The 13,132-nt window shown below is 32.8% G+C and overlaps 1 protein-coding gene across 3 annotated transcripts in view; it reads left to right on the top strand.

The window, feature by feature from the left end:
- LOC106083231 (partitioning defective 3 homolog) overlaps positions 1-13,132 on the top strand; it is a 236,043-nt gene that overhangs the window by 195,372 nt on the left and 27,539 nt on the right. For 2 of the 3 annotated variants that reach the window (XM_013246139.2, XM_013246137.2), the window contains exon 2: positions 11,710-12,091. The exons of the other annotated variant lie outside the window; for it this stretch is intronic. In XM_013246139.2, the coding sequence (XP_013101593.2) occupies positions 11,912-12,091 (180 nt within the window). In that variant the 5' untranslated portion in view covers positions 11,710-11,911. The remainder of the gene's footprint in view (positions 1-11,709; positions 12,092-13,132) is intronic. 3 annotated transcript variants of the gene reach the window in all.

Genomic DNA, 13,132 nt, shown 5'->3' with positions numbered 1-13,132 from the left:
TCTATTACAAATAGAGAGACAAAAAAAACTTTTTTTCAAAGTTATGCAGAAAATATGTTTTTGCTTTGTAATCGAATTTGACTGGTTTCCTAGATAGCGACTTCGTTTGGTACCACCCAAACTCATCAGTAGGAGTTACCCTTTGGTCTGCAGCCGGACAATATCCGAATGTAGGGATAGGTTTTTTATTATATTTTTTTAATTTTTTTATTTTTTTATATTTAAAATTTTTTTATTTTTATATTTTAATTTTTTTCTTATTTTTTTTTAGTTTTGTTTTATTTTTTTTTAATTTTTTTTATTTTTTTTTTATTTTTCTTTTATTTTTTTTCTTTAATTTTTTATATATTTTTTTTGTTTTTATATTATTTTTATTTTTATTTTATTTTTTATTATTTATTTCTTTTTCTAGTTAATTTTCTTATTTTTATGTTTCTTTTTCGTTTTTCTTTTTTTTTTTTGAATTTTTTCACATCATTCATACCAATATTCTGTTGGATTTTTTAAACCACAACCATAAATGGGTGGAACATTCAGTTACACCTTAAACGTAATCTTTTTATGTTCAAATTTAATTAAAACTCAAACTTACATTTTTTCATAGATTTTTGTAATATTCACCCTCTAAAACATCGAATTACAAGTCAACACATCATCATTTGAAAGTGATCAATAGACCCATTTTAAATCTTCGAAGGGGAAAACCTCATCTTGAAAATCAATTTTTAAAATTATGTAAAGAAGATAACCGCCTCGTTTTCTAAAAAGAAAAACGGAATTATCTACTTAAAGCCAAGACAATTTTTTGTTGTATCATTGTTAATGACTTCTTCCGCTAGTATCGTATCGTATGTTAAAGCAACATCATCCCGTTGCATCTCGCAATAATTTGAAAAATGTGCTCATCGACATTTCTTTCCCATATCAACTAACGCTGCTTTGGCTCTTTGCAAAATTATCACCGGTTGACTAAATAACAACGGCAACAGCAGCAACAACAACAAAGGCCATAGACAATAATCTTAAATTTGTGCGTGATTTCCGCTAGATTAAGATTTTCGAAAGGTGTTGAATATGAAACCGAAACCAAAACCACAAGGTAGAAATTTCATGTCTAAAAAGTTGGCAATTGCGAAAGTACTTTCTAAAAAAAACAAACACTTCTTTGTTTTTGATTTTTGAAGACTATATTAAAGTAGAAAAAAAAGATGGAAATTAAGAAAAGAAATTACATTTGAATTTTAAATATTTTTTATAATATTTTTAAATTTAATTAAATTAATTTTTAATTTCACAATTTTTGTTTGTTTCGCTTTCGAGACTAGCTCAATGATGGGAGATTTTTTTTTGTAAATGGAAAAGGAAGGGCAGAGATCGCAACACACACCAACCACTATGGGACGCGTTTCGTCTTTTATTACAAGACTTTTAGGTTAATGGCTTTAAGGGCCGTACGCTGATGTGTTGCATTTGTATCGTATTAATTGCGAAAATGCCTCTATGAAACAAATACCACATTAAACACGCTCGACAACCCTGTCTGTTAGCTGTACTTTTCCCAATGCGTGAGTTTTCGTGTAATGACAGAATTTTTTTCTGCGACAATTACACCACTTCCGTGGTGCACATGATTCAGTGCATTCAATATTTTATTTCTGTTATTGGGGTATAGTTAACCTCTTATTGTCGCTTTTAGTTTAGATTGAAGCCATATACGAGTATTAACAATCTTTATAACATTTATGGTGATATTTCAATACATTGCGGATAATCATCATCAGGGAACTACATCTAAGAAAAAAAGCTGGAATTGGCTGATAACGATAATCGATCGGAAAAATAGAAAGCTAAAAACATCAATAATATATAAATTTTAATAATTTTCCACATATGGTTGAGACTAAATTTGCGAATTTTGCTTCAATATAAAAAAAATCAACAAAAAAAAAATGAAAAAAATAGATAATTAGAAAAGAAATAAATAAATAAAAATAATAATAAAATCTAAAATAAATTAAAAGAATAAAAAATTGATAAAATAAAAATATTTAGTAATAATAATAATATTAATAAAAAATCATATAAAATAATCTATATACTATATAATCTATATAAAATATAATTAAAAGAGTTGCGTGACTGACTGAATGCTTACTGACTAAAAAGTACCAAAAAGTACGAAATGTACCAAAAAGTACGAAAAGTACCAAAAAGTACGAAAAGTACAAAAAAGTTTGAAAAGTACCCAAAGTACGAAAAGTACCAAAAAGTTCGAAAAGTACCAAAAGTACGAAAAGTTCCAAAAGGTACAAAAAGTACCAAAAGGTACGAAAAGTACCAAAAAGTACCAAAAATTACAAAAAGTACGAAAAGTACCAAAAAGTACGAAAAGTACCAAAAAGTACGAAAAGTACCAAAAAGTACGAAAAGTGCCAATAAGTACGAAAAGTAGTAAAAAGTACGAAAAGTACCAAAAAGTACCAAAAAAGTAAATATTTACCCGGCGCTAACGGAAAGGGCTAGTATTGTGTTCTTGGTCTCAAATTTAACAGCGTCTCAAAAAATAAGGTTTGGTAAACAATTTTGGAAAATCGTACCGGAAGTGGAAGAAATAGGACGTTTAGTACCGCAATTGGTACTGTTTGGTACTTTCTTTGTAAATTGAACTAGAGCTCTGAACTTTGGAAACTAGGTACACTATGGCAACCATAATTGGGTGTCTATAAGATTTTTTGGACATTTTTACATTTAGGTACTATAAAAAGTACCAAAGAGGTACGAAATGGGTGAACTTTGAACAGGCCGGATGGATAGGGTAGAATTTTGAAATTTGACTAAAAAGAAATCTGGTGCAAAAGAATGAGAGTTAAAAGAAAAAATGGAAAAATTGTACTGGTAATTGGATTTTGGTACCATTTGGACCATTTAGAACTTTCTATACAGGCGGAGCTAGAGGTCTGAAATTTGGCATGCATGTACAACTAGGAAATATATGATGGGTGACAAAATGGTCTATTCAAAATTCGTCAATTTTGGTAACAAAATTGATACATTTTCGTACTTTCTTCATAGATGGAGCTAGAGTTCTGAAATTTAGTATGCAGGTACAACCAGGAAAATGTGATAGGTGACCATGATTTTTCTGGTATTTTCTGTGCAGATGGAGTTGGGGTTCTGAAATTTGGCATGTAGGTAAAATTATGAATTATATGATGGTTGACAAAATGATCTATTCAAAATTTGTAAATTTTGGTGCCAAGGTACCAAAACTGGTACTTTGTTTACAGATGGAGCTAGAGGTCTAAAATTTGGCATCTAGGTAAAACTAAATGATTTTTTTTTTCGCAACTCGAACATTTTGGTACCGAAATTGGTACTTTCTTTAGAGATGGAACTAGGGGTCCGAAATTTGGCATGTAGGTACAACTAAGAAATAAATAATGGATGACAAAATGATCTATTCATAGTTCGTAAATTTTGGTACTAAAATTGATACCATTTTGTACTTTCTGCTCAGATGTAGTTTATTGTCTGAAATTTGGCATGTGGGTACAACTAATGACTAATGGATGACTAAATGTTCTGTTGGAAAATGTTTACATTTTGGTACCATTTGGTACTTTCTGTTCAGAGGTCAGAATTTTGGCATGTAGATACAAGAAGGATATATATATATGATCCATTTAAAATTCGTTCATTTGGTACCAAAAAGTGCGAAATTGCTTATCTTCGCCTGCATCGAACGGGGACTGCTAAAATTAAGCAATTTGACAAACATTATTGCAGTTATGACAAAAATACGAAATGTGGAAGAAAACGTACCAATTGTGGTGTAATTGGTACCGTAAGCAGCTGAGTACTATCTGTCAATGAGTTTTGGTTGTGTGTGTGCATTTAGTTAAGAACCAAAACATCGAAAAATGGCGCGATCTAGTAACATACTCAACATCAGAGTTGCACTAATAACTGATTTTGACAGATAGTGTACTGAATATTTTGTTGTTGGGCAACTGTCGCTACCTGTAAATGAATATATCTTGCCAAAAAGAAGAGTCAATGAATTATTCATAGGATCGATTAATTTCTTCCTTTGTCGCTTTCAGTCTGGCTTGAGGTGATATGTGAAAAATATTAAAAAAAACCGATGTTGCTAGTTCGATACATTACCGTCGTTGTCATCAGGGAACTACAAGTAAGAAAAAGGTGTAATTCCCTGACAACGTTCATCGGCGATGCATTGAAATGCATTTTGTGGGAAAACAAGTATAATAAATAATAAAATCCATTGCAGGATATTGTTTGCCTATAGACTGTTTCGTTCAATGCTTTCTATTTAAAGAATAGCAGAGTAAAGAACTTTCATAAATAAAAACATCAACATAGGCTTTTTATAAATATCGAAGTTCAAAGTTTGTACAAAAAATTGCCACCAAGAATTTATTGTTTTGCTATAAAAAAATTGTATCAACATTTTTTTTTTTTAATATTGCTTCATTTTTTTCCTTACAAAATAAAATAATTAATTTAATAAAAATTTATTTTTAAAAGGGGAAAACAACCCCTTGAAACAACCTTCCAGTTCTTAAAACTCACTTCGCTTTCCATACTTTCTCATCCATGAGTTCAAAAGCTCCAATCAAGTATCCACTCCCCAAAGTCCTCTAAAATCGTTAAGTACCCTTCAACCGGCTGCTTCATTGAGTTAAAAATCCCCAATTACTATATTACTCATATTTAATTATGTTTTCATTTTGCATTCAATGTTCTATTATCTTCTTCAATGATCCTTGAAAATATTTACTTTCGACAAATATTAATGGCAGCAAAAACAAAAGTTTATAACTTTAATGGCATGTAAAAATATGACCACCGCCTTCGTTCATTTCATTCAACAAGTGGTATGTGTGCCAAAAAGAAAAGTCAATAAATGATTAATGAGGTCGATTTATTGATGGTGGTATTATCACTGTTTTTTTTTTTTCAAACAAAACAATTACTAATTGCTCGATAAAGAACTGGTGGTTACTTCCTTTTTGTGACAAAAGTACAAAAGAAAATTGTTGATTAGATATGACGACGAGCACCACGCTCTAGGCCTACCTACAAAAGGCAATGTTGGGAAATAATATCAAAAGGCTATTGGGAAATAATTGCAAAAGGCTATTGTATAAACACAACTATAAATAGTCATTTTAATTGCTTAATAGGGGGGATTATAAATCTAGGGGTTATAAATAAAACAAAAGATTGGAGGGTTTATTTTAGAAATAACATGAAGCTCAATAATATTAGATTCTAATATAATGCAACTAGCAGTCACTCGATTTATAAGATTATAAGGTTTGGTGGTAATTGCGTATAAAAATTCATAAATATGTCCCCTTCTGTAAAGAAAGTACCAAATAGTACTAAGAATAACAGTACATCGGAAAAGTCATAAATCGCCCAGTATATATTGTCGAGGTATAAATGAATCCCAATGTTCAGCACTTTAGATCAATTCGTAAAGAAAGAACCATATTGTATGTTTAAGTAACTAAATGTACGATTTCGAAAAAAAAATCTTCTGGTCGCTTAAAATTTATAGTCAAGGTGTAGCTGTATCCTTATTTTGAGAGCTTAAGATCACACTGTAAAGAATGTACCTAAACATACGAAACAATACGTTTGAGTACCTAAACATACGCTTTCTGTAGGCGAAGTTAAGCTAATTCGTACTATTTTGCATTTTTGGTACCAAAATGTACGAATTTTGAATGGATCATTTAGTCACCCATAATATATTTCCCTCTTTTTACCTACATGCCAATTTGCAGGCCTCTAGCTCCATCTGTAAAAAATGTGCCAAATGGTACCAAAATGTACGAGTTGTGAATAGATTATTAATTCACCCATCATATTTTTCCCAGTTGTACCTGTATGCCAAATTTCAGACTTCTAGCTACATCTGTAAAGAAAGTACCAAATGGTACCAATTTTGGTACCAAATGGTACCAATTTTGGTACCAAAATATATGAATTTTTAATAGATCAGTTTGTCACCTATCATATATTTCTTAGTTGTACCTCCATGCCAAATTTCAGACCTCTAGCCTTAGCCCCAAATAGTCCCCATTGTGCGAATGGTGAATAGATCATTTAGCCACCCATCATATATTTCTTAGTTGTACCTACATGCCAAATTTCAGACCCTTAGCACCATCTGAACAGAAAATACCAAGTGGTGCCAAAATATACGAAGTTTTAATAGAACATTTTGTCACCCATCCTATATTCCTTAGTTGTACATGCCAAATTTCGGACCTCTGGTTTTGGTACCAAAATTTTCGAATTGTGAAAAAACCATTTAGTCGCCCATTATATATTTCTAAGTTTAAGCTACATGCCACATTTCAGGCCTCTAGCTCCATCTGCACAGAAAGAACCAAATGGTACCAAAATGTACGAATTGTAAAAAGATCATAATCACCCATCATATTTTCCCTTGCGGTACATGCACGTCAAATTTCAGACCTCTAGCTTCATCCGTAAAGCAAGTACCAAATGGTACCAATTGCGGTACTTAACGTATGTTCCCTTCCGTTATCAGTATTATTTTTCCATTTTTTCTTTTCACCCTCATCATTTTGCAGCAGATGCCTTTTAAGTCTAATTTCAAAATTCTACCTCTATCCATCCGCCCTGTAAAAAGTTTACCTATTTCGTACCTCTTTGGTACTTTTTTTAGTACCTAAATGTACAAATCTCCAAAAACTCTTATAGTCACCCAATTAAGGTTGATATAGTGTATCTAAGTTCCAAAATTCAAAGCTGTAGTTCAATTTACAATGAAAGTACCAAATAGTACCAATTGCGGTACTAAACGTACTATTTCTACCGCTTCCTTTACCATTTTCCAGAATTGTGTTTCACCAATTTTTATTTTTTCAAGACTCTCTTTAGTTTGAGCCCAAGTATATAATTCTAGCCCTTTCCGTTCGCAATGGGCAAATATGTAACATTTCGTACTCTTTGGTACTTTTTAGTACCATAACATAGAAATATCACCAAATTCAGCCTTATCACGTGCCTATGGGCCAATACCAACATTCGTGCAAAATTTCATGATTCTAACTTTAGCTGTTTGGGCTGGGCTACGATCAGTCGGTCACGCAACTCTTTTATATACAGTGTCACAGAAAAGTTGCATACCCCACTAAAAAAATACGTTTAACAAAACAAATTTTTTGAGCGAAAAAGTTTTTCTCCAACATATCTGTGGTTGCTAAAATTGTTTACCGTGGTATCCAGTGTTAAATTAGTTAAAATTTTGGGTGTAAAATCTCACCCTGGGGATTAATTCCACCTCCGAACCACTTTCGCATTACTCCGAGCTGGACCCCATATCTGGTGATTATCCTTATCATCCTCATTGGGTCTGCGTCCAGACCACCGCATTCACACTCTACGCCGCTGCGTTCAGGCATACCTTCTTCCTGCGCAGTACTTGTTCGGCGTATCTCATCACCGCCTCCCACTTCCTCTCGTCTTCTAGCATCCTTTGGCATTGTCCCAGGCGAAACGTCGCCAAGCGCTGTTTCCAATTCCCTGCGTTTTTCAACCCAGCGCTCGCAGTGGAAGAATGTGTGTTCTACAGCTTCAAGTTGACGTCGTCGTGCTTCCTATCTTTCCACATCCGTACATCGGGTATTAGTAGTTGCGTCCATCTGGCCCGTTTCTTATTTGTCCACCTTTGTTGCCATCCCTCGATAGTCTTCTCTCATATGACCTGAATGGGATCCGTTTGAATCTCACCCTGTTCTCTCTGTGTATTGCACTTTGCGGTGTAGAGCCTAGCTAGCTTCGTGGCCTGTAGGTCTATCGGAACTATTGCGGAACTATATACAAGGGTTGCAGGCTCCGGCACTGTCCGGTAGATTGATATGACCCTAAGGGCCGCCGTCCTCTGTACCGAGAGCAGAGTTTTCGCTCGCCATGCTGTCTGCAGGGTCTGGTCCCATATTTCACTGCCATAGAGTCGGATGCTTTTCCATGTCTCCATAGGTCAGCTTTGTATCTACTCGTATCCCTAGATATTTGACCGATCTCTTGGTCTGGCCATCATTCGATTGAGTTGTGCCGTTATCCTCGCGGTCTTTGTAATCGCATGCTGAACTTGCTCCGCATAGGTCAGTTTTGTATCTACTCGGATCCCTAGATATTTGACCGATCTTTTGGTCTGGCCATCATTCGATTGAGTTGCACCATTATCCTCGCGGCCTTTGCTGTCGCATGCCGATTTTGCTTTGTATCTAGTAGGATCCCTAAATATTTGACCGATCTTTTGGTCTTCACCAGTATGTCGTCTATGCGCATAACCAATTCCACTGGGATATTTTTTCTCGTTAGGAGTAGCATCTCCGTCTTCTGCATGACAAGTTGCAAGCCGTGGGAGTCCAGCCTATCTTTTGCCCTTATTATCACCTGTCGTAGTTTGCGCTCTGCACCTTCCGTGTCTCTTGCCGTGATGACTGCAGCGATGTCGTCAGCATATTCTACTTGAAAGGTTCCGTCTGGCATTAATGTTCAAAGTATACCATCATAATTGGCATTCCAAAGATACGGTCCAAGTGTGGATTCTTGCGCCGCTCCTGATGTGACCTCATATTCACTCATTTCATCAGATAAGTGCCCTGTCACGCAAGTAACTTCTCATTATTCTCATCAGATACGGTGGGATATTAAAGACCTCTCTGAGCGCTTGGACGACGTCAAACCATCTGAGGATATTAAATGTTTTCTTCACATCCAGTGTGGCCACGAGGACAATAGGCCCTATGTGGGTTCTTTGTCTGGCCGCCTCTACTATCTCCACCACATCTCTGAGAGCTCCGATTGTGGACGTTCCTGCCCGGAAGCCACCTCTCTCTCATAAACTTCATCTTCTCTACGGCAGTGTCGGGGAAAGAGTGTGTGGACTTATTATTTTACATTAATTGTCATAATTTTTTATGGATTTTTTTCTTGTTTTTTAATTTTTTTGAACGGAGACCACCGTAGCGCAGAGGTTAGCATGACGCTGAACAACTGGGTTCGAATCCTGGCGAGACCATCAGAAAAAAATTTTCAGCGGTGGTTTTCCCCTCCTAATGCTGGCAACATTTGTGAGGTACTATGCCATGAAAAAACTTCTCTCCAAAGAGGTGTCGCACTGCCTCACGCCGTTTGGACTCGGCTATTAAAATGAGGCCTCTTATCATTGAGCTTAAAACTTAAATCGGACTGCACTCATTGATGTCTGAGAAGTTTGCCCGTATTCCTTAGTGGAATATTCAAAAAATTTACTTTGCATGTGCAAATAAACACTTCCACAAAATTTTCTGTTAAAATAAAAATTTGACAAAATTTTCTAAAAAAAAAAAATTTTGACAAAATTTTCTATAAAAATAAAATTTGGACAAAATTTTCTATAAAAATAAAATTTGGACAAAATTTTCTATAAAAATAAAATTTTGACAAAATTTTAAATAAAAATAAAATTTTGACAAAATTTTCCATAAAAATAAAATTTTGACAAATTTTCTATAAAAATAAAAAATTAAATTTTCTATAAAAAAAGAGAAACAAACAAAAAATAAAAATAAAATTTTGACAAAATTTTCTATAAAAATAAAATTTTGACAAAATTTTCTATAAAAATAAAATTTTGACAAAATTTTCTATAAAAAAAAAATTTTGACAAAATTTTCTATAAAAATAAAATTTTGACAAAATTTTCTATAAAAATAAAATTTTGACAAAATTTTCTATAAAAACAAAATTGTGACAAAATTTTCAACAAAAATAAAGTTTTGTCAAAATTTTGTATATAAAAATGAATTTGTGTGTTGTTTGTTCCGTATAGACTCAAAAACGGCTGAACCGATTACCTTGAAATTTTCACAGATTGTGTAAAAGTACTACCCAAAAATAAAAGTGTACCGATCAAGACTATATGGGACTTAAATGATAGGTATTCAGGAGTAGAGTACGAATTTCATATTAAAATTTGGGCCCAAGTAACAAAGTTGATATCGGAAGGAGTGGGCGGACCCTCCCCCGTTACTACATAAACCACCACAAAATCAAAAGTGGACCGATCGGGACAATATGGGTATCAATTGAAAGGTATTAAAGAGTAGAATGCGAATATGATATTAAAAATTGGGTTCAGTCGCCCTAATCCCAAATCTCCTCCAAGCAGGCAAATTGAACGTTCATATCAATATGGGGCTTAAATGAAAGGTATTCGGGAGTTTGGCCTACAAAATCAGATTGAAATATAGGGGGTAACACTAATTCCCCTAAAAACGACCTACTTGGGCATATTAATCAATTATGACTATTTGGGACACGGTTTGTTTGTTTGTTCCTTACAGACTCAAAAACGTCTAAGCCGATTTTTTTTTTGAATTTTTTTCAGATTGTCTGGAAAGAAACGTAGGCTAAATAATTTTTCGATATCTGAAGGGGGGGCGGACTCTCCCCCTTATCACAATAACCCACCCAAAATTAAAAGTGAACCGATTGGGATAATACAAGTATCAAATTAAAGCTATTGGAATATGAATACGGCACGGTACCTAGAGGGCTGCCCCAACGATTATATTCTCATTACAAGTTACAAATAAAAGAATACAAAGTTGATATTAAAAATTGGTTCAAAGTACTCGCAACCCGACACAATCCTTAACTAGGTATTTTAGCTAGTTTAAGTGTATCGTTTCTCAAAGATTTTTAAAAAAATAAAATTTCTGACATTTCTAAAAAAATAAAAATTTCACAAAATTTTTTATAAAAACAAAATTTTCGATAAAAATAAAAATTTTCTCAAAAAAAAAATAAAATTTTGACAAAATTTTCTTATAAATGAAATTTTAAAAAATTTTTCTTATATATTGGGTTGCCCAAAAAGTAATTGCGGATTTTTCATATAGTCGTCGTTGACAATTTTTTTCACAGCTTGTGACTCTGTAATTGCATTCTTTCTTCTGTCAGTTATCAGCTGTTACTTTTAGCTTGCTTTAGAAAAAAAGTGTAAAAAAGTATATTTGTTTAAAGTTCATTCTAAGTTTTATTAAAAATGCATTTACTTTCTTTTAAAAAATCCGCAATTACTTTTTGGGCAACCCAATATATTTTTTTTTTAAATTTTTATAAAATCCAAATGTTAACAAAATGTTTTTATAATTTTTTGGTTTGTGGTATGTTATGAAACATACCACTACATTATATATTCTATGATATTTATTCTATATTTAAAACACTACATTTTGCTTTCACTTTAATTAAATTCCATTATAGATTTCTTCTCAAATTCCTTTATGTGAAAAAACCGACTGGTATTTCTTCTTTATCTAGCGATAAGATTACAGACATGACTCTGACAGTTTTTTTTTTGCTCAGGGAAAAAATTCTATAAAGATATCATGTTTCTCACATGCGTATATAGACCTTTTCCTTATCGAAAGAAGAAAAATTGCGTCATTATCAGAACATTTATCTGTTGTTGGGGCCAAGATAAATAATAAAACACTTGAGTAAAGTGAGAGTGGGTGTGTGAGTAATGAGTAGCAGCAATATTTTCCATTTTAAAATAAAATATTTGTGCAGTATTAAATTTAAAATAATCAATACAACATACTAAAAACGCCGTATCTATAACTTAATTAAATTTTAACCTTTTTTAAGTTTAAAAAATACAAGACATACTAAGGAAAATCCAAAAAAAAAATCCTTTAGATAAAATGACTTAATCAACGAATATCTCCCCCCCAAAAAACATACAAATGAAAAGTATTATTAATTTAAATTTAAAAAAAAAAACCAACAACAATACCAACTACCAAAGATTTAATCAAATAACATCACCATAACCTTCGTTATTATCATCATGTTCGATTTACCTCCAAAATGTCCGGCTTTGGCTAATAAATTGACGGGCATTTTTGGTTGGCGTCATACCTACAAAGTTTCGGCCAAACATGAAGGCATCCAACATTCCTATTTACAAAAATCCTATTCTCTAACATTGCCCACAAAGAGGCCACCCTCGCCATATGGTTATATAAAGGTAAATTTTTTTGTTTATTTAAAAATAACTAAAAAACAAAAATGGAATGGAATTGTGAATATTTTAACATTTTAAATGGAAAAATAATTATGGCAACTACCCAAAAAAAATAAAAGTTCTATGAAACTATGAAAGTCAAATTTTCACTTGTATTCCATACGCTGTGACCATATTTCCGGTTTGGAAGAATGGCATGATTCTTCATGGAGAAAAAACCGCTTACCATATTTATGTAGCATGACATAAAAGTATATTTTTTTTTTTTTTGATTTTAACTAAAAGTCATAATTTGTCTCTTTTTTGGTCATTCTATTTAAAAGGATTTCAACAATTGGTATGACAAATACGAAAAAAAGTTTCAACTATCAATTTATTTTAATTGAATTTTTTGTTAAAATTTTCCGAGGAAATTTCTATGAAAATAATATTTTCAGAAAATTTTCTATCAATATAAAATTTAAAAAAAAAAATTCCATAGAATATATTTTGAAAATGAAAAATAATTTTTTTTAGTAAACATTTTCTTTAATAAAAATAAAAAATAAGAAGTCAAGACCCCAAATCGGCTTATATGACAGCTATATCAGGTTATGGACCGATTTGAACTATTCTTAGCACAATTGTTGAAAGTCATAACAGAACACCTCATACAAAATTTCAGCCAAATCGAATAATAACTGCGTCCTCTAGCGGCTCAAGAAGTCAAGACCCTAGATCGGTTTATATGGCAGCTATATCAGGTTATGGACCGATTTCAACCATACTCAGCACAATTGTTGGAAGTCATAATGAAACATATCATGCAAAATTTCAGCCAAATCGGATAATAACTGCGGCGTCTAGCGGCCCAAGAAGTCAAGACCCCAGATCGGTTTATATGGCAGCTATATCAGGTTATCGACTGATTTGAACTATTCTTAACACAGCTATTGAAAGTCATAACAAAACACGTCGTGCAAAATTTCAGTCAAATCGGATAGAAATTGCGCACTCTAGACGCTCAAGAAGTCAAGACCTCAGATCGGCTTATATGGCAGCTAT

Source organism: Stomoxys calcitrans, chromosome 4 (genome assembly GCF_963082655.1).
Source record: "Stomoxys calcitrans chromosome 4, idStoCalc2.1, whole genome shotgun sequence".
NCBI classification, from domain to species: domain Eukaryota; kingdom Metazoa; phylum Arthropoda; class Insecta; order Diptera; family Muscidae; genus Stomoxys; species Stomoxys calcitrans.
Note: the sequence above shows the minus strand (reverse complement) of the source record. Positions and strands in the feature narration are given on the sequence as shown.